The sequence below is a fragment of the Eutrigla gurnardus genome (genome assembly GCF_963514095.1).
Source record: "Eutrigla gurnardus genome assembly, chromosome: 17".
NCBI classification, from domain to species: domain Eukaryota; kingdom Metazoa; phylum Chordata; class Actinopteri; order Perciformes; family Triglidae; genus Eutrigla; species Eutrigla gurnardus.
In genome coordinates this window covers 8,904,031-8,931,415 of record NC_139928.1, presented here as the reverse complement: position 1 = coordinate 8,931,415, position 27,385 = coordinate 8,904,031, and the positions used below count along the sequence as shown (strand labels likewise).

The 27,385-nt window shown below is 42.9% G+C and overlaps 1 protein-coding gene across 3 annotated transcripts in view; it reads left to right on the top strand.

Moving 5' to 3' along the window:
• The window catches only part of col16a1 (collagen, type XVI, alpha 1), a 62,410-nt gene that overhangs the window by 12,796 nt on the left and 22,229 nt on the right, over nt 1-27,385 (top strand). For all 3 annotated transcript variants that reach the window (XM_084032108.1, XM_084032107.1, XM_084032106.1), the window contains exons 3-35: nt 1,473-1,541; nt 1,610-1,727; nt 7,017-7,140; nt 7,807-8,088; nt 8,934-9,014; nt 10,815-10,883; nt 16,535-16,570; nt 16,849-16,881; nt 17,039-17,083; nt 17,489-17,527; nt 17,650-17,712; nt 18,565-18,609; nt 18,713-18,808; nt 19,221-19,259; nt 19,659-19,703; nt 19,819-19,854; nt 19,949-20,071; nt 21,270-21,305; nt 21,682-21,726; nt 22,105-22,140; nt 22,228-22,281; nt 22,722-22,772; nt 22,861-23,004; nt 23,845-23,880; nt 24,709-24,816; nt 25,078-25,200; nt 25,294-25,347; nt 25,448-25,489; nt 26,140-26,175; nt 26,258-26,311; nt 26,419-26,487; nt 26,577-26,630; nt 27,003-27,029. In XM_084032108.1, the coding sequence (XP_083888234.1) occupies nt 1,473-1,541; nt 1,610-1,727; nt 7,017-7,140; nt 7,807-8,088; nt 8,934-9,014; nt 10,815-10,883; nt 16,535-16,570; nt 16,849-16,881; nt 17,039-17,083; nt 17,489-17,527; nt 17,650-17,712; nt 18,565-18,609; nt 18,713-18,808; nt 19,221-19,259; nt 19,659-19,703; nt 19,819-19,854; nt 19,949-20,071; nt 21,270-21,305; nt 21,682-21,726; nt 22,105-22,140; nt 22,228-22,281; nt 22,722-22,772; nt 22,861-23,004; nt 23,845-23,880; nt 24,709-24,816; nt 25,078-25,200; nt 25,294-25,347; nt 25,448-25,489; nt 26,140-26,175; nt 26,258-26,311; nt 26,419-26,487; nt 26,577-26,630; nt 27,003-27,029 (2,312 nt within the window). The remainder of the gene's footprint in view (nt 1-1,472; nt 1,542-1,609; nt 1,728-7,016; nt 7,141-7,806; nt 8,089-8,933; nt 9,015-10,814; nt 10,884-16,534; nt 16,571-16,848; nt 16,882-17,038; nt 17,084-17,488; nt 17,528-17,649; nt 17,713-18,564; nt 18,610-18,712; nt 18,809-19,220; nt 19,260-19,658; nt 19,704-19,818; nt 19,855-19,948; nt 20,072-21,269; nt 21,306-21,681; nt 21,727-22,104; nt 22,141-22,227; nt 22,282-22,721; nt 22,773-22,860; nt 23,005-23,844; nt 23,881-24,708; nt 24,817-25,077; nt 25,201-25,293; nt 25,348-25,447; nt 25,490-26,139; nt 26,176-26,257; nt 26,312-26,418; nt 26,488-26,576; nt 26,631-27,002; nt 27,030-27,385) is intronic.

Genomic DNA, 27,385 nt, shown 5'->3' with positions numbered 1-27,385 from the left:
CGTCCGCTACCTGAAATCGCCGAAGCGCCGCCATTATGTTTTGGAGTCTGCATGCAGGCAAGCCCCCCCGGCTCTGTCCTTCCTGCGGCGAATCAACGCGCGCCTCATTACATATTATACAATGCACATCCGGACCAGTCAAAACCTCGCGCGTAATCTCGCGTGATAATCGCGGTACGAAAAAGGGTCAGAACAAGCTCAATGTTTGATTAAATTTTTTTTTTTTTTTTCTAATAAGTTTTACGAATTGATCCAAAGCGATCCAAGGGGGGCTGGATACGTATAAAACCAGGTGATGACTCCTTTAATCTTTCTCGTTTTTTTGCTTTGCTGCACACAAAAGCATATTGAAAAGCTACTAGCCATTTTCACTGCTGCCTGCAGGACTTGCAATTGTTTACAGTTTTACATATGATATTCTAAAAACATATAATGTAGCTTGCATCAAATATTGTTTAACATTTGAAAAACTATATTTCCATAGACAGTTGATGTCTGTGCCTACTAGAGGAGCCCCTAGACATGTGAGTGTGGGAATGCCAACGCATAGATCATAATTTAGTTCTAACACTTGAACTTTTATGTTTTTTGTTTAGGTAGGATGATTAAAAAAAAAGACACCAACCTTCACACTCTTAAGATACACAGAATCTCTCTCATTTGGTTGACATGGTCTGCATGGGGCAGCATGGAACAAGGCTAAATTCAAATATGTAGCCTTCAGCTTTGGCAGAAGGCACACAGTACTGATTTAGAATATTACTGACAGCAACACAGCTCAAAGTAAATTATTTGTGGTCAATGTCATAATGGGGGGGGGGGGGGGGGCGCTTTCCTAAAAACTGTGCCCTGTCAGACGTCTGGCTCGGGAGCCTCGGTCCTTGGCCCCAAAGAGATCAATTAACTGTGGATCACAGTGAATCACAGTGTCCATTGCTAACATGTACAAGCACAGTTCTTCTACACATCTCCCCTCCCGTAGTGAGTCCAGTCTGACAGGCAACACTTTTCTCTGTAACCTCCCCTGACAGGGTGAGTACATATCCATCAAACATAGGCTACCGCAACAGACAAGCCCGGCGCAAGACAACCTGTCAGGCCACGATGTGTTCCTCTCTGCACAGCTTTGCCCTCATTTCATTTCACTCTCTGTGTTTTACACTCTTGACACTCTCTCCCCCCCCCCCCCCCCTTTACCTCGCTCTCCTCCGGATCAATATTTCTGTTACTCTCAAAATGTGTGTATGTTTGCGGTTGCTTGTTCTCTCTCTCTCTCTCGCACAAATTCCATTTCGCCCCGGCAGAGAGTGCGAAAGGTGACATTTGAAATAACTTTTCTGAAGACTGATGCGCTCTACTCGACATTACCTGAATGTTTCAATTATTGTACATGTTGGGGGGGGGGGGTGTTGTCTGCGCACCCACTTTCTGACTTTCATTGTTTTTCTCTCTGTATCTGGTTGTCTCCACAGACGAACAATGCCCATCCTTACAAGTGGATGAGTGGAAGTTTCCTCAGCCGACCAGGGACCATATCACAGGTGAAAAGACAAACGCACATAATCTTTCTCTGAGTTTGCAGGGCTAATGATTGCCTTTTCGTTATCAGGTTTTAATCTGGTGAGGCGATACTCCCTGCTCAAGAATAAAGACGTCAAGAAGATCCGCAACCCTCGAGGACCCGTCATCCTCCGTCTGGGCAAAACCGCGCTCCTACGCCCCACTGAGTAAGTTCACCATGCATACGTCTCAATGTTTCCAGAAACTTGCATGGTTTAGGTTGTTGATAATGTATTACAGGCAGTGGAATAAAGTGTCTTTTTCGACTAGATTTTCAGCTTTCTGCAGGCCTACATCAACAGGCTCTCTCTTTTCATGTCTGTATAAAGAGAAAGGCAGAGAGACTGAACACCCTACGGCTAAGCAGCCTCTGAACCCTGACTCCACATGTCAACGCCGGCCAATGGCTGTTGTGTAAAAAGCAGACACTTGGCAAACCATTCAGCTCAGGTCAATCTCTGATTGCATTTCCAGAAATAGCGCTTTCATTTCCCTCCACTGAAACATTCTCAACAGCCTTTTTGGTTTTCCGGTTGTAACCACATCTACTTATTGTAACTGCTTTTCACATGAACATGTCTGCTTGCGCAAACTATTGGGAGTGATGCCTTAATTAGGAGGCATGATGCAGCCGCCAGTAAAGAAGTTATGAATTTACTAGCAGCGTTTTTAGAGCCTGAGCTCGTCGTTAGCTCATTTCTGTGCAAAGAGACCGGCAGCCATAAACAGAGCATGGCTGCTTTGCAAAACACGATTTTGCAGCGTGATATGGTGTAATTAGGCTTTCCTGGGTTTTTTGTGTCATTATTACACGATAGTAGTGTGCAGATTGTGTTTTAGAATTGCATGACAAGTGCTTATTAGTATGGGCTGGCTGTTTTTCCCCATTTTTTTCTTTCTTTTTTCTTTTTCAGTTCTTGTGAATCAGAGCTGTTTTTCAGACAGCTGAGCTTCTTTCTACCCACCGATAAAGGAGTTTTTTTTCAGAACTCGCCAATTGGGTCAGTCAGCCCAGAGTATTTTATCACTCTGTCCAGCACTATGAGCTCCACTTGCTTGAAGGCCCGATAAATCTGTCTACAAAACACTCTTTTTTGGTAGAGACATTTTGTTCCAAAAGTGTCACATATATTGTTTGTCACAGGCTTAGAGAGTACGTGTCCTTGGGGGAGGGGGGGGCACTCAAAAAACTGTCACTTCTCAGGAAAATCAGCATCTTTAGAGCCAAATCCAAGAAGTTTTGTTTGCCTCTAACCATACAAAAAGAGGACGAGAACACCAGTCTCCGACTCTTCTCTACTGCTGGTTTGGGATTTTGTTATGATGCAGCGTTTATTGAAACATTGATTCCACTGAGAGCTTTGCTGTCAGTTTCATCATTTCTACAGAAAAGGTGATGCTTGCTCTTTTTTTTTTTTGCATTTGCCTTTTCTCCTTTGCTTTTTTGCCTCACAGAAAAGTAAATACAAATCAGAGGACTGTCTCTCTGCATCAGTTAGTCATAGTGTTTCCATTTTTTCTTAATTTGCTTTTCATCTGTTTATTTTTTTCACTTTTGCCTGCCGACATTTCATTATATGGAAGGGTCTCGTGCATTTAGAAAAGACGAGCGGAGGCAGAGAACAGATGGGGGACTGAGAGATGTAGTGAGGAAGCAACAGGGTTAAAGGTTAAAATCCAGGCAATACGGGAATGCATCAGAATCAACCATCAGGCTTGTTCCATGCAGTTTACTCTCAGTAACAGTATAAATGTGTGTGTGTATGTGATGGTGAGTGTGTGTGAGGGTCCACTGGTCTGCTTAATTCGCAGTTACGGCATCACACATTATGAATACCCGCTTTCTCCCATTCCCAGAGTATATACCGTGTAGATTTCTGAATCTGTATAATGCATGGCTTCCATCCACCCACAGACCTCCCCGTCACTCACGCAGCGTTTTAATTCATAGGTTGACTGAAGTGCGAGACGTGTGTGCGTAGTAATTGGAAAGCAGCGTTTTTGCTTTGTATCAGAGGCTAATCCATTTAGCTAATCCAAGCTAACACAGATGAGTGACAGCCAGATGAAGCTACTTGTCTCTCGCCTCGCTCAGTTCTCTGCTGATAGTGAAATGGGCACCAGTCACAGCTGGTCGCATGCATTTTAATTTTGATTTGATTGCTTTGGGCCTGTTTCTTTTATGCAGCTCCAGCGTGTAGGATAGAGAGGAAAGCAATTTTGTGATATTATGGCATGAGGCCCGATATTTATGACAGAATTAAAATGCATTGGATGAATGTGACACTTGTTATTCTATAGCAAAAGTGTTACAGTTTGTTTACGTGTTAAGCATTTTGCTGCTGTACTTATGATGGAATTGCTTAATAAGTGCAAAAAGTGTATTAGTTTTTATCGAAAGAGCAACAGAAATATTTGCAAAGACAAGGAGTGCAAAGGCTGTGGCATCGATGCCCTCCATGACTATGGAAGCATCATAAAAGAGCAAACATGTAGGAGGGAAATAAAATAAAAGCTAAGGAGAGGAAGTGTGTTTTTATTTTTGGATAGCAAAATAGCAAATGCAGACGGCAGATGGAGGACATGAGTCAGGAGAGAGTCATGTCATTTTTACAAAAATGTTTCAACTTTCATCAGCCGAAGGGGGGATCACTACTTGTCTGACTAATGATGCATTTGTGGTACAGCAAGCCTGTCCAGACTCCATGCATTAGCCATACAAAATCGATCCATCGATGTATATCAAGCAGTATTGACCTGGGGAATGTTTTTCAGTGGACTTGCTCTATTTTTCATCTCTGAGTCAAACCTGGGAAATGCTGCAACCTTGGAGCTACTATAACCATAATGTTCAGCAGCTCAGCTGCACAGACGGGAACACAGGAACACAATTCTTTAGCCGTGCGAGTCTGTTGTACCAAGCACTTTGGCCCAAATTGAACAGCTTTGGATGGATTCCCATATTTTGTACAGACATTCATGGCCTGCAGAGGATAAACTCTAATTACTTGGGTATCCTTTTTCCTGCACTAGTAGCAGGTCGACATGTTTGCCTTGTGATCAATGGCTGATGGCCGTAGACCACTAGCCGTGTTGACAGTTTGGCTCACAAGTCACCTTCCCTAGTAATTCACAGGTGAAGCAAATTGTGCTTAGGTCCCCATGAATGCTTTGGCCAGTGATGGCAATGGCTATATGAACCACTGAACTGCACCACCAGCAGTACAGAAACTCCTATATCCGGTGTATCTACTTTTTTTTACAATAGTTGTCAATGTGCTGCTTTCTGTACATTTTCTTTAGTATGTGTATCAACAATAGAAGATAGCCATAGGGGGGAAAACATTGCAAAGTGTTAACACTGTTGAGTACTTTCAGGTAGGTGTGTGTATAATCCATTCTGGGATAGAAAACCTCTCCACTGAAAGCAATTGATTTCAGCTCAGTAAGAACCCAGTGCAAGGGTGCTTATACACCTCTCCAGGTCATATTCCCATCTAGTAACCGGAGATCTGCTTTTTCAACATTAGACTTCCTCTCCCCCTCTTTCCCCGTGTCTCTTTGGCTTGCACTGCACTCTTCTACCTCTCTTTTTAAAGAAAAGGGGGAAAACAAGAAAAGCAGAAGTAACTTACTCTCGGAGTGGGAGATAGCAGATCTGAATCTGTCTGGCCCATACATGAGTGATTTATCTCCCCACTGTATGTTTGTGTATACTGTATGTGTTTCTTTGTGTGTCTGTGGGGTTTATGTGTTTTTTTCCCAGGACTCTGAATGTAAAAAGCCGTGGTGAAGTACTTCCAACTTAAAAGTCAATAGTTTGTGAATGTTTTTTTGCCCTGCAGCTCATGTCACTAATCAACAGCAAAACAGCTCCACTGCCAACATTGCTCCCTATCTTTCTTTGTCCTTCTGTCTGTCTGTCTCTCTTTCTTACAATGCTACGTTAAAGGGGACATCTCTTCGAAAAAGTGTACCTACCAACCCACAAACTGTGAAATAAGTCTTTAGTTAAGATTTTATGGGCTGTCTGGATTAAAAAAAAACAACTACACTTGATTCAACAAGTCATTCAGACCCCGGGGCGGCCGCCCCTACGTATGTCACATGCATCTTTAGTATAGCCTCCCAGGGTTGGTCGATGAACCATCGAATAACGTCACCCATAGGTGTTTGGAGAGCCCTAAGTGGGTGACTCTGGCCATCACCATCATGGCAGTGACAACACAGCCTTACTCTAAAATGGGCAAAGATGTGGATCATTGGTGGAGCTGAGGCTGCACCAGAGGACACGGCTTCATATTTTACCCAGAATTTATTTTTCCCCTCACCATAGTTTTAAACTTTTCTCTCTCTCTCTCTCTCTCTCTCTCTCTCTCTCTCTCTCTTTCTCTCCCCCCCTCTCAGAATTCTCTCTGAATGCGTTTTCTTCCTCACCTTATTCTCCTACTCATCCTCTCTTTGTTTTGATGTCCTGTAGTTGGCGGTTTTCCCTTGGATCATCCCTTAGTCATAAATCACTGTCACCCCACTTCTAGGAGCTGGAAACCAGCTGCCAGCATCAACAATTCTCCGTGTGTGTGTGTGTGTGTGTGTGTGTGTGTGCAGAGAAAGACAAAGAAGGAGAGAATATTTCAAAGTCTTCACCATCTCAGTGAGCATGCATTGCACTGGACTTGTTTGTGAACCCTTCATCTCTCAATACATCTACACACATCCATGCCGGGAATATCCGTGTGTGTTCGTAGACCCGTGTGCTTAGATGCCCTTCACCAAAAAAAAAAAAAAAAAAGCTGAGGGATGAGGCTTGCTGGATTGTATCTGCTATGAAAATGAATGCTAGGGGGGTGCCAGTACACACAACTATGCATTGTACCGCTGGCTGCAAGATGTGGGGTGAAAAGCAAAAAGCAAAGAAATTGGGATAAAGAATACAAAGGAGCTCACACAGAAAACACACATAAGATCACATTGTAGCCACGACAACATCAAAGTAAGATATGTGAAGCTAAAAAATCTTAATTGCATGTCATGTTGCTGTTCCAGAGTGGAATTAGTTTCCACAGCTTGAACGTGTATGTCTCAAACCAAAAATGCACAGATATTCACATACATTACATTCATGCATTGAGGTACACATCAGTGTGTTTTATTTAGGGCCGCTATTATCCAAAGCAACAAAGACAGGCTCCCACATGTATCTGTAACAAGAATAAATGAATACCAAGACTGGATAGAGCATCTTTTTTTGTCCCACTCTTTCTGTCTGGTAAATGCCCACTGTGTTTAAACTCTATGCACCCAGTTTGTAACACAGGATGCTCTTAATCTCCAAGCCTGAGCCAAGATAGCCCTGATGACATCATCAGGAGTTCCCTTGTTAACCATCCTGTATTTAGCTTCACCGTATGGAGGAGTGATCTGTCCCTGACCCTTTCTGATCCTCTGTGTTCCAGTGAAGTGTTTCCTCGTGGCCTTCCTGAGGAATTCACCCTCGTCTTCACCTTGGCGTTAAAGAAGTCTGCCCTGAGAGACACCATCTACCTCTTCCAGATATCTGATGAGCAGGGATACCCGCAGGTGCAGCTCGCCCTCGTTTCCTCCATTCTTGCATATCCTCTCCTTCTCCCGCTCTCTCTCGTTCCTCCTATCACCATTTCTTCCCTCTCTTCTTCAATCTCTTACCTTTTAGCCATCGCACCTTTTGTCGACTCATTCCTCCCGTCTCTCATCTCTCTTCTCCACTGTCATCCCCTTTCAATTTCTTCTCTCCCGTGACACCTTTTCAATTCTCTCCACCTTTCATTCCGCGTGTCTTTTGTCCTCTCTTTATTCTTTATGCGATCCCCCTCCCTCTCTGCCTCCCTGTCTCTCCGTCGCTCTTCCCTCCATTATCATCTTCGGCTCCCCTCTTTCATTCACCTTCATTGTAATTCATACGCGTTCCATGATGAAGCGCTGGAGTCCCCGAAATCACTAAGAGTGTGAGGCCGGATTTAAATACTCGGATGCATATGATGGATGAAGGCCATGCTGCCTCATTAGGAGTGATTGATTGGCTGTACTGCTTGCGTGTGTAATTAATATGTCTTCCCCTTTACCTCGTCTCTGCTGCTGTGTTCTACAGCTTTGTTAGGTGGTAGCGGCGTGTACACATCACTCTTTCTTGAAGCCACAGAGATCATGAGACACAGTTAATTTTTTCTTATGATATGGTGTTTGATTAGCGCTTGTGTCGAATCCCAGTTCTCTGTAGACTTCAACGGCCCCGACGGCACGCTGTCCCTACGCGCCAAGGCCACGGAGCCCACTGCTGACCTGGTGAGCTGCGTTTTCGTCGGGGAGGGGGTGGAGGCCCTGATGGACTTGAGCTGGCACAAGGTGGCCATCAGCGTGCAACGTGAAACCGCCTCCCTCCATGTGGATTGCAACTTCGTCGAGACCAAACCCCTGGAGCCCCGGGGACTTCTGCACACCAACGGACACACTCTGCTGGGCATTCGGGCTTCAGACGCCGGGCCTGTGCAGGTATGCATCTGTGGAGAACTGGGGAAGAAAATACTGAAAAGAGAGAGAAAAATGTCTGTGTGTTTTTGATGAAATATGCAGTGGGTGGCTGAATCTTGACTTTTGAAAAGCTTTTGATCTAGTTAAAGCTATGTGATGTAAATGCCATCTTACGGTTTGGAAATGGTGACCTATTGTACCTCTCTGTGTGAAGAACAAAGTGTTACTGCTTCAGAAGTGTTTTTGAATGAACTACAATCCCTTATTAGGGCCTGTAGCGTAGGGAACAGCTGCATTACATATTTCTGTAGACCCTTGGCATAGACGTTTTTATAACATGCCAAGCATTTTCCTGACCCCTCTTTTTGCAGCAGAATGGACAAGCTGAAATATTTCTAGCGAACCAACCACCCATAAAGGCCTCGCTGCTGAACTCATTCATCCTCCTCTTGCATATCAGTGTATATTAACATATTTGTGTTCATGCGTCTACGTTAGAATGTAGTCTATGTCCATGGGGTGCTGTTTTCTTTGAGGCAATCTCATTCAGTCCTGATTAAAAAAGGGAGCGGACTACCTGGGAGAATGTGCCCGTAGTGAGGGACTATTAAAACTGAATAGATCCAGTAATGCAGGCATTTAGTTTGACGATCAATTAACCAGCCTAGTTAGAATGCCAGAGGCTATTTGGTTAGCCCAGGGGGGGAGTGTACGTACGACACACACATGTAAACCTGCATGCATGACAAAGTGCTTTTAATACTTAATATAAACGTGAAATGAAATGGCTGTCGGCCTTGTTTTCTACCACATTTAAACTCAATTACATCAATCTCTTTTTCTCACTCCCTTTTTTTCCCCCTTAGATGGACATTCAGCAGGCGATGCTGTATTGTGACCCCTCCCTCGCCATTCAGGAGGCTTGCTGTGATATACCTGGAGCACGGGTGAGACTGGCAACCCTCATTAACACAGTGACGATGAATTTGTGAGGAGCAGAGACCATTTACAACTGCTCCACATTGTCCTCTTTAATGCAAACATTAATAAATGTGAAATTAAATTTTTTGCGGGAGTACTCTTTGCTTTCTGACAGAGTTAGATGACGGTTAGACACCACTCTTGCGTCTGAAACGTGATAGTTTTATCAAGGCCAGCTGTTCCCCTTGTTTCCAGTTTTTGTGCTAAACTAAGTGAACCAGTTGCTGGCTGTACTTTTTTATTTTGTATTTAATAACTATGAGAGCATTTTCAATCTAACATTTCACAACAAGGGGCTTGACGCTTCTGTACCAGCTTAAAGGGCACCTATTTTCATCCAGTTGGTGTTTAATCAGCAACATTTTCTATTCATAATTGGATATGCTCGATTCATGTTTTCCAACTCATATACGATGGCCAGAAAGAAGAAGAAGAAAACACAATGATTGCGACTACCATACATGTGAAAAGCCTGTCTTATGTGAGCTAACAATAATCTTCAGAGGCTTTCTATAACATAGGGTATTATGTATTGAAATTGACTGCTTAGAGTAATTCTGTTGTGTGCAATTATGTCAAATCAACTGCCAATTTTGTTTGTACTTCTTAAGTGTGCCTAAAGCCTAATTGAAAGTATCAATTGCTCTCTCTTGTAGAGCAAGTTTGTAAGCATTTTTATTTCATCTGTCTTTTTCTCGCCTATCTACCTTTCTTCTTGGGGTTTCTTTTTTTGTGCAGTTATTGTTTGCAGGCTTCAAATATAAAACAGATTCATTGGCCCTAAATACAACAGACTGTTACTTTTAGACATAAAAAGCAAAGGGTGTGATTCTTCACCTCAGGTTTTGCAAAAATCTAGTTCTTTTGGGGTTTTTTTTAACTGATGTTATTTTTGTGTTCAGACAACTTTTTGTCAAATTCTCCAGGGTGCCTGTGCGTGCATGCGGATGTGTCTTCTCATTACCAAATTAATTTTTCAGAGCGATACAAATGTGGTGAGAAGTTTCCTCTGAAGTTCGGAACTGTAGAGTCCTCTGGAGGAAAGACTGGGTGCTGTAGCATTGTTGATTAGAGGGTTTGAAGAAGGGAAACCTCTCCTGCTTTACTGGAGGCGTTTGTGCTGCAGGGCTCCCTGCAAGTTTGTAATAAAAAGTGGAGCAGCAATGTGTGCACATATGCACTGCAGGCTCTTACCTGCATGCTCACATGCACCCATGAAGGCCTCCTCTTCCTGAAACACAAAGCTCGTTGTCAGTTGCTCTGACATTGTTGCCATACTGCTACAGTGCATTTAACATTACATGGTACAGTAGCGGGACAGTTTGGCTGAATTTTATTTTATCACAGATTGTCTGGATCTGTTCAACAAACCATTAATTAGATGTCATTATTAGGATTGTTATGTGTTTAGAATTTTGAAATATATTTAAAAAATATATTTTTTTGTTTTGGCTTTTATTTGATAATATTGAGCGTCGGTCCCCCACTCCATCAGGCTTAGCTGTTTAATGCTAATAAGCAAATGTTGCACCGTAGTGCTGAAGTACATCCTCAGAGACGCCAGCATGGCTATAGGCTCTTAGTATTTTTTTTAGATACTTATTTAACTGTTTCCATCATTCCTAGAAGAAGTAACTTATTCCAGAGAAACTAGGGTCTGAACCAGGAAACATTTCACTTCTGTACTTCGTGTCAGATTTGTACATCCTGCATAATTATGAGATCAGGTTGGAAATCACAATGTCCTGTCCATTATATGTTTGCAGTGCACGCCAGAAGCTGCCAAGAGCCGCCGCGCTGCTGAGAATGACCTGTTGGAAAACACTTTTGACCAGGTAAATCAACCAATGCACACAAGGAAAGACATTTTTAATAATGCAAAGCCTATGTGGTCACACACAAACACAACAACTCCACACACAGTAACATACACTGAAAATACAGTTCACTTCTTTCGCTTTAGTTATTGCAAAATCAATGACAAGCACTTAAATCCCAAAGCAAATGAAGGGAAGATGTTATTGAATCTTCGACATACACCGTCACTTCCATCAGGAATCATCACAACACATGGCTCCCATCAGGTGCAGACATAACGGATACAGACCCAGACGAGGACTTGGCCCTCAAACAGCTTTGTTCTTCAGACGTTCTAGTTGTCTCACTGCTGGAAAGCAAACACTAGCCTGTAGGACTTTTACCAAATGGCTTAGTTGTTCGTCCTTGGAACTGCTGTGGAAAACATGTTTTCTACTCTGCTGCAGACTTCTGCACCTCTGAGTTTTATGTAACTTCAGTTCATTTAAATCTGCTGGTAGCAGTCGTTCAAAGTGTCCGCGGGCATCGTCGAATGCATGACAAATAGAGCCTTATGCAACATATGGGTGGAGTTTTTCCATGGTGTTTTTTTTTTTTATATTTATTTTTTATGGCTGCTTGAATGCTGTGTGATACATGACGTGAACGCACTATAACGTAAAGGCAATTTATTTTTTTGTTTCCACAGCCGCTTGTTTCATCATTCATATTAATGGGATCTATATCCAATTATCTATTCATTAGGGCCTGTTGTTTGTCTTGTGGAGAGCTGGTGTTAACTTAGAGCTCTGGCAGACTTCGGGACGCAGTAATCAATCCCCTAGGTGGTTTCAGCCAGACACACTTGCAATAACTCAGGCGTGCCATCTCTCTCTGTTTTGATTTCTCTTTCTCACCTGTCATTCTTTCTCTCTTCCTCTCTCAGTTGCAGACTTACTGTTTTAATGTGCGTTATAATGTTTAGGCTTATAGTACAATAATCCACGTCTACTGTGTTCCCAACATCTTCCTTACAGATGTGTAACTGCCCTGCGTGCATCTTCCCCATTTCCCACTTTTATATCTCTGCCTTGTCCTTTCTCTTTTTCCCTTTTCCACAGCGTGCTCATACACGCACAGGCTAACCTGAACCGTTTCTTGTTTTGTCTGAATGTTATCTTTGTCAGCGGTAAATGACCAGTTTAATCCAAGATTCCAGTGTGCAGGCCAGATGTCACCGAGCCGTAGCACTGCTTTCATTAAACTAAGCCTCACGAGGACAGCGTATTAAACTCGGCATACGTGGAAAGTCACGTGATCATAGGTGGAAAGAGTTATTGCTGTGGAGCCAACACAAGGTACTCTGGGGTCGGCTGTCGGTGAAATACAATTTCTGTGAATGTATGTAACTTTGTTTACCCTGTTACATAAAAAGTTAGAAAGAAGTGAGCTTTCCAGACCTCTGTAGCCAGCTCCTAACGAATGCTTTTGGTCATTGCATTGTGGGTAATGTAGGCGTCAGGTTGTGATGAGGAGGAATGTGTGGAATTGGAAAAAAAACAGTTTTTTTTGAGTATTGGTATTAAATCTGACAATTTTGTAGGAGTTCAACATAAAGTTCTCTTTTAAAGAAAAATGCCATTTTTTTTTTTTGGAAATACACGTTTTCTTTCTTGCCAAGAGTTCGATTGCAAGATCAATACCACTCATGTGTGTATGGCTAGTATGACGCTACCGCCTGCAGTGGTGCTTAACGACCTGTTTTTGTGATTAGTAATTGAATCAGATTTGGATTAGAGGTGTGTGCACCGTTGTGTGTGTCTTTGTTTGGGTCACAGCAGTGACCGTCTTCCTGAGGTGTGATAAATCTCCCACAATGTCTGTTTCTCATCTTACTGCACTGTAAACCTTTCCCCCATTGCTTTCAGCCCACTTCCCAGCTGAAAGGTCACTTTCTTCAAAGGACCCACATGCTTCTTTGTATCTTTTTCCTCATTCTCAGTGTGTTTCTACTTTTTCTGTTGCAGTCCAACACCAGCTGTAAAATGTCTTCTCCATTCTTCCCTTTGCAGAAACCTTTTCCTTATTTCTCCCCTTCTAACTTGCTGCCTTGAACAAATTGTTTCCGTTCAGCTTTCCAGTCCTTCCTCCATGTTTCTTGTCATGGAATTTATTATTATTATTTTTTTTTTTATTGCCTGATTAATTATTTTTTTTTGGCTCTAACTCTGTGCACAGCAGGGTCCATCTTTTTATTTGCCGCTGGGCTCATGGGGTACTGTTCTTTTCTCTGCTCGTCCTCTTTCATGTCTTTCCACACTCAGAATAAAAAATGACTGTTAATGACCCTTGCGTGAAACCGAGATGGCCCTCATTTCTCCTTTCTTTGTTGTGTATCTGATGCAATGGATTGCAAGGGAAAGACAGTTTAAAGGGATGCACTGCAGATGCAACAGGAAGACAACAGTTTTCCCCCCTGCCAAAGATATCATATGATGTTGATATTATAGAGACTTTCATATGCAGTTGCTGCCATTCCTGGGAACATATTCAATAGATTCAGCTACTATGAACTGCAGCCAGTGAGTGGGAATTTAAACTATATGCTCAAAAGTTTCAGAAGAGTTTTGAAAATGTAGACTCATTTCTTGATACAGATTGAGGGAGAATAATGGCTGAAACAATAAGTAGGTTACAGTGCTGCCAAAAATGGAGAAAACCAGAGTGAATGTTCTGCGAATGCACTTCAAAGCTGTTGGCTTCAGCATGTCTGAATATGATTTCAGCCAGTTTGGGCCATGAAATGAATTGTGTCTCAACATAGACAGAAACCAATTTGGACAAACATGAAACCCAAAAGTGCTGATAACATAGAGGTAATTTTCTGAGGTGATGTGAAAGGGGAAATACCTTTTTGTTTTCTTTGTGCCTTTCTATCTTTCATTCTTTTCTTTCCTTTTTGCCTTTTTCTAGCTAACAACGGGGTGTTTTTTGCATCAAAGGATCTGACAGAGAAAGAACGCTCACATGCTCGACTTTACAGCATTGCATTTGTAATGAGACTTGTGAGACAACATAGTGGCTCAGACCAATATGGTCTCCTCAAGCTCCCAAAACACATGAAATGTAGACTCAAAAAAAGTGTGTCGGAAGACTTGTGACATGTGTTGTGCATTGGGTTAGAACAAGAAGAGTCCCACACACACACACACACACACACACACACACACACACACACACACACCCAGCTTGCTGACTGACTGACTGACTTACACCTCATTATGCACCGACTCTCAGTCGGGAGTTGCCACTGCCTATTAATTTTGTCATTCACCTACAGTAGGCATGTTATATGCACAAATAGAATACAAAACTCCAGACGCCTCATTATGTTGCTCCTGCGTGTGCTTACCAATGCAGCTGGCCACCTCCCCTGACTTCCTCTATCTAGGTTATTACCTGGGTTGGTTACCTGCCACCGAGGGGCAAACACTCGCAAAGTAACAAAAGTGAACATTTCTTCAGTTCTGTCTGAATTCAATTTGGTCAAATTACACAGGCGACAGTTTTTTGAAGGTAAAACACAGACATGGCACCCAAAGGAATACATTGTTAATACAGGCCGACAATGTGCACTGCAACAACAAATATGCAAAGAAGGCCCGTGTATTTGTGTGATTATGGTAATAAATGGTCTGAAAAGGGGGTAGATTTGGCTTCTGCTGCACATTCCTGAAGCTCAGTCAGAAACCAATTTGCATCACAGTGTTCATATCGAGCTGCTTCAGCTATTTCTCTGTAGTTCCTACCTGCTACATCCCTTGCTTCTTGGTTATGTGAATCAAAAGGCTCTGCAGAAATCTATTAACACAAAAAAAGGCTATTCCAGAAATGAAATCCCAGCATCAGAGCTTCAGAGTAAGTTTTGCTTTTGAAAAACATAAACCCCAAACTCAATTATATATATTTATATATATATATATATATATATATATATATGGGAACATCCATCACAGGCAAGTACAAATGTATGTTTATACTGTAATTAGATTTTCATTAGTGTGCTTGGTGTTGCCCCTTTTCTGTCAAATCCTGGTAGCAGAGACGATGCCAAAAACAAAAATGAGCCCGTTGGGATGTTTAATCCCTAAATAACAAGACTCGCTGACAGGACGTTGGTGCCAAAAATTCATCCTGTCTTTTGAGGTTTTATTGTTTAAACCACTAAATGAGCATAGATGTTGAATGTTGGGATGTTGGATGTCAATAAAGTGAGCCCATTTATTTGAATGCTAAATACTTTATATGGCCCCACTGACTAGAATACTTGTGCTAAAACCATACTTTGTAAGAGAATGTCAATTATTAGTCAGTTAAAGCTGTAATGTGTGACCAAACAATAAAACATGTAACATGAAAAGGGTTGCTTGTGATGAGGGGCATGCAAAAGATTATATATGAATTGGAGAAATTAGCAGTTAAATTGGGAGTTTTATTGGGAACCACTGCATCTTATGCAAAAACCCATGGATATATACTGACTTAATATGCAGTAAGTATACCTTGTGTCAGCTTCAGAGACTTGTAAGTGAGAGTAGTAAGGACAGCATAGTGTGTCTGGTTACACGAATATTTTAATGCCATTTCATAACCCCCAGAGAACATTCGCTGCTCTTTAGCAGCAATCTGACTTTTCCATTTCAAAGCCGAATGTAGATAATAAACAATAAGGGCTGCTGAGGTTTGAAGTGGAACTATATCAAGACTTGACTGAGCCCGCAGCCAGACAAGAGCTCGGAAAGAGTGACTCGTCTTTCAGCTGGTCGAGCCAGCCATTGATAGATCTGTAGCTCGTAGGAGGGAGGTTGGGGGGAGCAAGGGATTTACACTGTCTTTGTACTGTTACCGTCCCGCTGTCGTCATCTCTGTAAGCTCGTAGTCACTGCCTCGATATAGGCAAACTTCCTGGTGTGTGAAAGCATGACTCCAAGAAACACCGGGTGGGTGATTCAGCTTTAATAACTCGCTTCCACTTAAAAAAAATAAAATAAAAAATGTCTCCAGTTATTTATAATGGTTATACTGACTTGGTATGTGTGTGAGTGTTTGCCCTCCTGTGAGGAGCAGCTGGTGTCCTCACTCCTGTGCTGTGGGAATCAGACATTCCTATTGATCTCCAACTCCCGTGGGAGAATATGCCTGTGTGTGTGTGTGTGTGTGTGTGTGTGTGTGTGTGTGTGTGTGTGTGTGTGTGTGTGTGTGTGTGTGTGTGTGTGTGTGTGTGTGTGTGTGTGTGTGTGTGTGTGTGTGTGTGTGTGTGTGTGTGTGTGTGTGTGTGTGTGTGTGTGTGTGTGTGTGTTGGTGCCCACTTGCCCACATCCCATCCTTTTTAACTGCATACTGTAGCAGCAAAGGGGATTCAGCACATTACGTTCTGTGCAACAGTGCCACCATCTGGCAACTACGGAAACTACAATGAAGAAAAAGAAGGGGGAAAGGAAAAGAAACTACAACCCATTTGACTTCCTTTATACATTTCCTTTTCCTTCTATGATTGTTTGGTTTGCCTTTAGTGTCCTTAAATAAAAGTACATTAGGATCTCTGATCTTTACTTTCAGTTTTTTCCATTTGAACATGGCAGACGTAGACCACTGTGAAGTATGTAACTCTTATGTGTGTGTTTTGCAGGTAGTTGCTGGGTTGAAAGGGGAAAAAGGCGACCGGGTGAGTGAACAAAATCCTTGTGTGTGTGTGTGTGTGTGTGTGTGTGTGTAGTCAAACTAATATAAGTGGAATGATGTGTGATATCATCACTTGTGCCTAGACATGCCTGAGCACTGGTACCTATCTTCTCTCTCTCTCTCACACACACACACCCTAGTCTAATATGATGCTGGCCAATCCACCACATAGCTGATATACTTTCTTCTTCTTCACTCGCTGACTCCTTCCCTGACCCACCAGCAATCATTCTTTTTCTCCGTCTCCCTCTCTCCCCTTAGGGTGATGGCTGTTCTGGCTCCCATTCAGGTCCAGTAAGTAACTTTTCCATTGCGTCTCACTCTCGTGCGGTGCCTCGTTTGGCAGAAAGGCACCGTCTTTTTAATTTGGCATGCAGCACAATGTGAACCTGGACATTGGCCAAAAGGTGGTCTGTGGTGATACATGCCAACCAAGTGTCTCTAACCTCAGTGCACAGAGGGACCCAAGGGCCAGAAGGGAGAGAGGGGCGAGCCGGTGAGTGCCACTTCTTCCCCTACAGGTTACAGCACCACATCCCACTGCCTCCCAACCTCACCAATCGTTCAGCTATTTAGTGTGACCTTTATTAAAAAATCCTAATTTTCAAGCGTCCAGTCCCGATTATTAATAATGCCGTGAGACTGAGTGTGTGCTTTGTATGCTACTCATGTACATGTGCGGTGTGTTTATGTATATGTCTCTAAGTATAAGCTGGATGTCTGTGTTTGTGTGTGTGTCTGAGTGGAGCATATGGGTCCTGCTAGTAGTCCATATGGGTGGCTGATTGGTCATTGTGTGTGTGTGTGTGTGTGTGTGTGTGTGTGTGTGTGTGTGTGTGTGTGTGTGTGTGATGTCATAGGTCATTGATCTGGGCCTTGTCTCCATTCCTCCTCTCCACAGGTGCTGCCTGCCAACCTGGGTGAAGCAGCAGGATACAAGGTGAAAGGTTTAGGAAACTTGCAGTGATGAATAATGATGATATGACCTTTTAATGTTATGCTCATTCATTTCTAACCCCGTATTATTTAAGCTTGTCTTTTTTTTTCTCTCTCTCTGTCTAGGGAGTAAAGGGTCAGAAGGGAGAGATCGGCGCACAGGGTCTCACGGGCACTCCGGGAAGGGATGTAGGTTTTTTTTTTTTTTTTTCTATAATATTTATTATTTTGTATTTTTTTCTCTTATTCCATATTTTGAAGTATGTTTTCAGTACCACACATGCTGATATAAGCGTGCACTGAGACACTATTATCAGGCTAAGAGCGGATATTCAGTCAACTTATATGGTATTACTGTTTAAGCTTGGAGTCCCATTGATATCTGTTCTTTCCCCCTCCACTCTCCCATGGCGTTAAGTCGGCCTGTTAATGCCCGTTAGATTAGGCTAGAGTAACAAAGCTTGCACAATCAATGCTGCCTCATTGACTGTGCTGTTCGTCTCTCACACAGGCAGGCACCTATTCAGGAAGACTTAAACCTTTTTAATCTTCCCTGTTCAGTGCAGTGATCCTGTAGACGCATGGAAAGTTTTGAGGAACAAATTACAACGCGCGTGTGTGCGCGCTCTGAGATATTTGGCGAGTTCTCCGGGTGTCAGACGCACACACATTTAGCTGCTCGCCGGTCTGAGCGCTTGTCGTGGACAGATAGATTTGGCGGAGGATATATTTTCTTAAGCCTCCCATCCGTGTGACATTGTGAATATAAATGCGCTTGTTGATGTGACTTGAATCAGGCAGCCAGAAAATATTGTATACACGCCGCTTGAGATAATGCTTCTTCCAGACTCTACAATTCTTTCGCCTTCCAATCGTACAATTCCAAACAATTGGGGAAATCATCAAGTTTAACAATTCATAAAGACGTTCTGGAGATGGATTATTGTAGAGCTTGCTTGAGTATTCTGGGCCGGATGAGTGATGATGTCACTGACCGTACTGATGCTGTCACCTCCCTCTCTGTCTGTCACATTTTGTCAGGGTCGAGGAGGGTCCATCTGTGTCGCCGGCCCCAAGGGACAGAAGGTCTGTCTGCTTTAAGTCTGGGAGCTTTTCGAACAATCAACCTGTCTCACATGTATTCAGTTCAGCGGATTTAATAGAGCTTTGCTGTAACTTCTTTTCCCAGGGTACCCCGGGTTTCGTGGGTCCTGAGGGGTTGGCTGGGGAGCCAGGGAGGCCTGGATTGCCAGGCCTACCGGGATTTGGAAAGCCAGGCCTACCAGTAAGTGTGTTTCTCTTTACCCTGCGCTGTCAAATTCCCCCAGCCTTTGGCAGCCGCAGTTTTTGCCTTAGGAGGCTTGTGTTTGGCATGAAGGTCCGGTGTTAGTGAGGGTGTGTTTATGAATATATGAACGTGTGGATGCATGTGTTTACAGGGTTGCTGCTGTTGTGAATTCACACTTGTTTTTTAATTAAATAACTTAAATAGAGGAGGAAATAAAGAAAGACACATTCACCTATTAGACATGTGTTGGAGATGATCTCAGTTTGAACAAAAAGTATTTTTATTGATCTTGCTCTTTACAAATGCTGGACAGGTCGGCAGAACCTTGTCTTCGGTGCAGCATTCAATATCCATGACAGAAGCCGAAAAGTATCTTAAGAACATCTTTTAACTTTCTTCTTTCTATCAGGGCCTTCCTGGTGAACCAGGTGGTGCAAAGGGAGAGCAGGTAGGTTCACTGTTCAGGACACATGATATTGTAAAAATTCCCATGTATGATTAATTCATAAGAACATATTTGGAATACGATGTGTGAGGTGGATTAACTCATCTGATAGGAATGTAGAGGAACCACTGACCTAGATAAGCATATTAGCATTTTCATTCCATTTCTTTTTTTTTTTTACTTTTGCTGAAGGATTTCATGATCTTCTGCGGATTCAGAAATTCTTACCATCCTCAGGCTACAAAAACCCTAAATGACATAGTAGACAATTTAAAAACAAAGATCCTTCGATACTTTTTAAAATATAAAAAATATATAGTAGCTGGTCTACCAGATGAGCTCCCAGGGCAACCGTACTGTAACGATATGACTTGAGTTAAGTGCTGTGATTTGTGTTAATAGGGAGAAACAGGACCTCAGGGAGAAGATGGATTTCCTGGAGATCCAGTGAGAGACTCTTTCAAACATTGATTAATATTCAACAATGTATGCATGAGCATCCAATGTACAGTATTAGTCGCTCCTACATCAGTGTTTGACTGGGATTCTGCTGTTGTCATAGGGACCAAGAGGATCAACAGGGTTTAAAGGAGAGAAGGTACCTGCAAACGTTTTCTTTAATCTCTTTATCTACACGCCTGTTTGCTCTCTCATCCACGTATCCGTGTCTTTGGCTGGTGTTCAATCCTCAGGGTGACCCATGTGAAGTGTGCCCCGTGCTGCCTGCAGACATGGGGAACACGTTGGCTCTGCAAGGGAAACCAGGCCCCAAAGGCGAGCCTGGATTACCAGGGACGGGAGAGAGTGGACTGCCCGTAAGTACAGTTTGACGCTAATATAACGTTTTCCCAACTGTTGTGTATTCTGAACCCTCCCTTAGTTTTCAGTTAAACATTTTTATGAGGTGCCACGTGTTTTATTAGCGAGTCGCACACACAGTCTGAGCTGTAGCTGTGCGATTGAACCTTGAGCACTTGTTAGATGGCGTATATATATTTTATTTTATTTATCACTCTGAGGTAAGGTAGGGCGTTTATTTATTCCTCGGAGTTGTATCTGCCCTTGTAATTCTCACAGCAGCTCAAGGTGAGAAAGCGTGATGTGCTGTCAAAAATATATTCCCCCAGGCAAAGGTCATTTTGTTAATGCAGTCTTCAAACATCTTTTTTCTCTCTCTCTCTCTCTCTGGTGAGTTTGGACTCAACCTACTATGCGTTGTGTTTCTCTTTCTGATCGTTCTACATCTCCCCACTTACCCAAGCAGGTGAAACGGGGAATGATTTGTGTGCGGGGGGGAGGAAATAATATAAATCTAGAGCCTTATGAGATTCTCTGTGCAACGATTTCCAATAATGCCAGCATCTATCTGTCATACCTGGTTAGGGCAGAGGGAGATGAAGGTAGAGCAACAGAAAGAGAGCGGGAGAGAGAGATATGACCTCGCTCTATCAAAAGTTGAACGAACGAATACTTCTGGCTCATACGTGTTCCCCAAATCTTTCCCCTATATTTACCAGGGCCCTCTGGGTGCAGGAGAGAAGGCATAGATCTTCCCCCTTGTTCATTTACATCTTGGTTCATTCATATTCTATGGAAGCGTGACCTATACACACACACACACACACACACACACACTCATCTGCATTCCTACACATTCAGATATGCTAACATCAGCAGAGCAGAAGGCTCTCTCTCCCAGCAGATGCAGTAAAGTAGCTAAACTAAACTCCACAGAGGACACACACACTTGAACACACACACACACACTCTCAGTAGTCCTACAAATGGCCACCTTAGTAAGTCTTTACCCACATACGCGTGAATGCCAACCTGCTCAAGTCCACACACCTACACGTCTATTCACACATCGCTGATATCCACCCACATCTGCCTAATTGCACCCCTGCATACTTCCAATGCCATGTCGAGACATGATATCTCAAAGCAACCATGTTCATCAGAGTGAGCTTGGACTAATTTGCCACCTCTCTTGTGTTTGTGTTGTTTTGGAAGGGGGAACCAGGTTCAGATGGCGTCAATGGAGAAAAGGTCAGTTTTTATTGGAGTTGAGTTGACAATTTATTGCATGGACATCGTGATTCAGCTGTCAGTGAGATAGAGTGCCCTAATTAGTGAACTTCACATCGTATGTCATGTTAAAGCGGAGAAGGGAGGGGATCGGGAGCAACGTGTTTGTGAACAAATGAATGTGATTCCAGTGCAAATAATAACACTTTTATCTTGTTATTGTTGGAGGACTTTGGTCTCACTGAATAGAAACAATGATGTCTAACAATGAAGAAATGTGATCGGGTAATTGTTTTTGTGATTTTGTTGACCTCGGTGTGTTCGCTTGCATGTGTGAGCAACGATAAGCACTTTGTCATCAAAATGATGTATTGTTCCATTTTGTTCTGCTCCACAGGGGGAGTCAGGAAACGTAGGCTCACCTGGCCTTAGAGGAGAGAAGGTAAGCACTGCAGCATAAAAAGAACCAGCATTCAAAGTCGGTGACCTCAATAGCAGACTAGGCTTACATAAGGGGAACTCACTCAGTAGGTTGCAGAATGGGGCTCGTAATAAACTTCGCGAGGAAGATAATCACAGCAGTGTGCTAATTTTAGGGCCCAAAACTGTCCGCCATAGGGATTTTACTCAGCAGGGAACTTATTAGTGAGAGCTTAGGTAGTGAAAAACCAAAACCATTTGACACGGCTGCCCGTAGGGCGTACCTTACTATGAAATGTGAATTACTAATTCAAAAGTACCATCCATTCTTATCAATTTGTGAAATTCAGATACTGTAGTGATTTTTTTTCTCCCTTTTTTTTTTTTAACTCGTCCGCAGGGTAGCGCAGGCAGCAAAGGAGCTGATGGTAAGCCGGTAAGTTCAGATTCAGTTCTTCAAAACAAGAATGTCTCGCTTCACGTTGTGATTCACGTTGTCTAATGAGATGTGTCCATGTGACAGGGAAAGGTCGGACCGAGGGGACCCAGCGGCAAGGATGGACACAGAGGCTCGAAGGTAAAAGAGCAGTGACGCACGTTTCCGAAGAAGCGGGAGCTTGGAAGATTTTATTCGACTTAATAGTATTTTAATTCATTTATTTATTCTCAGGGATGATGCACATTGCTCAACATCACTGTAAATGTGCCAGTGTTAGCCAAAAGGCTCATTATAAACTGCTTATCCCTGGGCCACATGTTAAAATAGTCTTTAAACACACACCATGAAAAATGTAAATTGGATGAAGCTAATATAGTAAAGGATAGTATTTGTATTTCAGTACGTTTCCTGCTCAGGATATTTAACATTCTCCAGGTTACTTTTGCGATTTCTGCACAAGCGTCTCACAATTACATTGAAAACACCCATCTCTACAGCATTTGCATATTTTTTGATAACATTGTTCAATACTTCATCACATTCCGTGCCAGTTTAACAGTATATTTCTTTTGGGACAGGGAGAGCATGGGTTGCCTGGTCTTGGTCTTCCTGGACTTAAGGGGGCGAAGGTAAGCGTAGATGTACATGTTGCTTTTTTGCATCTGTGAGCTTGATTGTTGTGCAAACTAACCTTCCTAACTCCCTGCCCTTCAATAGGGCGAGTGTGGTCTATGTCAGCCGGCCGAGGTCGGTAGCGGACCGGCTAGCATCAAAATGCCCGATGGAGCAAGAGGCAAGACAGGTGAACCAGGTCTTCCAGGTCCACCTGGACCTCCAGGTCTCGGAGCTGAAGGCAAACAGGTATGATTACTGTGTAAGAAAAACATAGCTAGAAAAAAACACAGTATAAATAGTCAGATGAAGGTCAGGGCCTCTCAAGATTCTATAAGTTCCTCATTTAAAAGGCAGTATGCTGCTCTTTGATCTCCTAAAGCCAAGAGCGAAAGAACCAGGGACTCTTTCTGTTGCATATATTACCACCATTTGCTTAATTGTGCTTTATGCTCTGAAATATTATGCTATAATGCGTGTATTACATTTGATTGTTTACTATCATCATGGCTGTGCATTTGCTCTCTCAAAACATGTATGAAACAATACAACAACGAAATGAACATAACCCCAATGTAGTTTACAACCAGGTGCATGTAGATCCAGAAACATTATTTGATATAATTTGTTTACAGTTAACCTCAACAGTTGCAATCGTGCATACACCCATATTTACATAATTATGTTTATCTGAATGAATAATAGAAATTGAATCACATCAAATGCCACAAAAGCACCTCACGTTCTTCCTACCCTATACTGTTGCCATGGTGAAACAGATTAAGCAGCATCTGGATGAGGGAAAGCTCAAATGCTGAAAGACCACGATGCTTATTGTACAAATAGGATATGCGGGGATTCTCCACTTACCGCCGAATTGTTACTAAGTGTAATGAATCACTGTTGGCTTCTGTCATACCTCCGATTACATGCCATGTGCCTCCGCAGTTGGCTTCACGTCAGCCGTCATTTTTAACCTGAATGGATTGAGGCTTCCACAATACTTGCAGATGACTGCACGTGCGTGAAGTGTACATTTGCATGTGTATCTGCGCTCGCTTGCACATCACCTTCTATTTGCTCACACAGGGCCCACCAGGACTCGCCGGTGCAATAGGAGAAAAGGTATGTTTCTTGTCAAATTGAATTATAGATTGTGTCTATAAAGCTGTTCTATATATATATTTTTTCTCCCCACACGCTGTATATTCCATCAATACATGGTGATAAATGAGCCAGCGAGACATTTACACCACACTAAACAGGTTTGATGTCAGGTGAGAAATTAAAACCAACTAATCAATGTCACTTTGGCATCCTGTTTGTTGTTGTATTTACCTCATACACAAAATACACATACCAAATACACACTACCTTAACTATCACATTGACAAACCTGGAGGAGCTATTTGGAGTCATTGGTTGCCTTTAGAAGTTGTCAGAGTTTCTTAACTTATTTGACATCTACATGGACTAAGGATGTTTGCAGGAAAATCCCCTGTCGTTATATGGGCCGTTTCAAAGGAGCCCATGTACTCGTCTTTATTTCAGGTCACCAAGTCTGTCTTTTGGAATGTTCACATCACTTTACTCCCAAAAAAACGTGGGAAGTAAATCTGCCATCAACGGAGACAGGCTACTTTAAATTGCCTTAAAGCTCTCCTACAATTACTTCGCTTGGACTTCAAAGCAGAGTCCGACCAACAGAGGCATGTTTTAAGGCTGATACATTTATCTGTGTTTGACAGTGAAATAAATCTCTTGAGAAAACACAAAACACTTCTGACATGTATCTTTCATCACCTGATGATCAGTGGAAAAGACATTGCTCCATAGCACCACTACTGTGGTGGTCAAAAACTCCACATGATATATTTAATGAAAGTATTGTGAGAGCTACGACTACACAGTTGACTGTCAGGGCCTCTTCTCATCATATTTTAATGTTACCAGGGTGAAGAAGGAGATCAAGGAGATGCGGGGTTGGATGGAGGTCCCGGAGCCCCAGGACTGCCTGGAGAACCTGGTCGAGACGGACTAATGGGCTTGAAGGGAGAAAAGGTACATACCAACTTTGCTGCTTATTTGGCATCTGCTGCCTTATTCGATAACTTACATTCATTGCATTCATTTCAAAGGACTTGCAGTATAAAAAGTAGCAGGTAGTCACATGATTTGGCATTTGTCCAACCATCCTGGTCACACGTTTAGACCAATAATCGTTTCCTGGGGTTAAAGTGAACACTGATTGGTTGATTAAGTTTGATTTTCTGTCTAAAAGGTTTGGATTTACAATATCATGTCTTTGTTGTGTTTTCCCAGGGGGATGCTTGTACTAGCTGTCCTGCTGTGGGCACTGCAGTGGGGGATGGTGTAGCTGTGCAAGGCCCCAAAGGAGAGAGAGGAGAACCTGGTCCTGCCAGGGAAGGGAAGCCAGGCAAAAATGTAAGATCATTGTGTATATATTAATTACATATTTTGTAAATATGTATTAATGTACTTCTAAATTGAAAATTGTAAATTGTTCATTCTCTTCAGGGAAAACCAGGTTTACCAGGAGTGCAGGGGCCTGCCGGTCCCAAAGGAAGCAAGGTGTGAATGTCCATTCATTGTATTAACGTGTTTATAAATACATAATGAGGATCATATCTCATCATGCATCACTGACACATTATTATTGTGCCCCCTGCAGGGAAATGCTGGAGCTGCAGGAGTCGGCTTTCCAGGACCACAAGTAAGACCATCTGGAGTTTTATAATCGACAGCGGATGCAGCTCTGTCACACAAAGCATACAAACAGCTCTTATGTGCATGTGTTCCTGCTCTGATCTCAGTAATGAACATCATATCTTTCCATGACGGCGCTTTCCTCCCTCAGAGAGCTAACAACACATTCATATGGTTGTAAATATCCAGCTAACCCTGGGATGTTCTCTCTTAAATCTTTTGATCTGTTGTGGATTCTGCATTGTTTTGGTGACATGGTGAAGCCAGTCCTCTGCTACTCCACAGTGAAACATCTGTTACAGACATGCCCCCCTCTCCGATAAATTGGATTCCTTCCCAGACAACCTGTTCTCATTCCCAACTCGTCACATACGGTGACTTGGTCACGACCCCTTGGTGTCACTTTTTAACATGTGGTACTACTTAGGTTTAGGCAAGAATCTACTTGGTTACGTTCAGGAAAAAATGCTTTGGGTTAAATAAGTATGTTACGTACACGTGCACATGTATGTTCGCTAAAGGCTACCTTGTGCGTCTGTATCAAAGGGCATGGCAAAGTGTCAGTATTTGACGACCTGTGAATCAGACCAGTCTGCCCCACATCACGTAAACCCCCTGCCTTTCTTTTTTTTTTGTCTTTTACAATTTTTGTCATAGGGTGAAGAGGGACCAAGAGGGCTCTCTGGGATTGTTGTAAGTTAATCTCATATTTCTAAAATCCTACTTTTCTGCACTTCATTTTCAGATTTTGGTCTAATCTGTGTCTTTTGTACAGGGACCTCCAGGAGTCACAGGATTGACCGGACCTGTTGGCCCTTCAGGAGAAAAGGTAATATGAAATAAAGAGGTGGAAGCCCAATGTACAGTTGAAACATAAAGTCAAATGTACCTGATTTTGTTTAAAACAATGAGACACTAAGAGTTTGCTGTTCGTAGGGCTCCACAGGAGAAGTTGGGCTTCCAGGACCACGGGGCCCTGAGGGTGTTGGAGTAGCAGGACCCCCGGTAGGATATTAATCCATCCTTAACATGTGCATATGGGCATATAATGTCACGCTGTTATATTGTCAACCACTGTTTCCTTTTCCTCCCAGGGTCGAGATGCGACCCCTGGCTCTAACGGATCACCAGGAGCCGAAGGCAGACCTGTGAGTTGTCTTGTTCCTTTATCATCTGTGTTTACATCTGCATATTTTTTGCACATAATGCATCAACAATTGGAAGAGATGTTAAAGACTTTAAAGTGGCAAACGTGCGTTGTTACGTCAGTGTTAGCGTCTGCTCAGAGTTTTTAATTTCCTTTGAGCTTCTTTGGGAATTGCCCTTGATTTAGGCATCATTTGTTACCAAGGACGTCCGCCTCGGTCCATAACAGAGGCGATGTCTGCTCCCATCTCATCCTCTGTCCCCTGATCTACACTCAGCTCACTGCCCCGTGAGCTTTCTTCTGGAACAACAAAGCAAGAGTAACTAAGTGCTTGTGTGTGTGCCTCTGTGTGTGCTGTCTCCTTCCTTTGCAGGGACTTGACGGAGCTAAGGGGGACAAGGTAAGTCTACCGTTTTGTTTGGATGAAGGGGTCTGGAGGGGTTTGAATATGAGGGGGTGGAACAGATGGTAATCGCAAGAGATGGTTCCCCTTATCTCACGCACACACACACACACACACACACACACACATCCATGCGCTCACACACACACACCTGCCTGGAGCCACAGATCTAGCAGCTAAGGTGACGAGTGTACTGTTGCTGGCAGACAAGAGGAGTTTCAGGGGCCTTAAGAGAGAAAGTGTGTGAGACTATTAATTACCGCATTCATCAGAGCCACCAGTCCAGACTGTCACTGAGAGGGTGGGAGAGATGAAGAAGCGGTGGAGGCCATGCTTAAGGGTCGAGAGGCGTG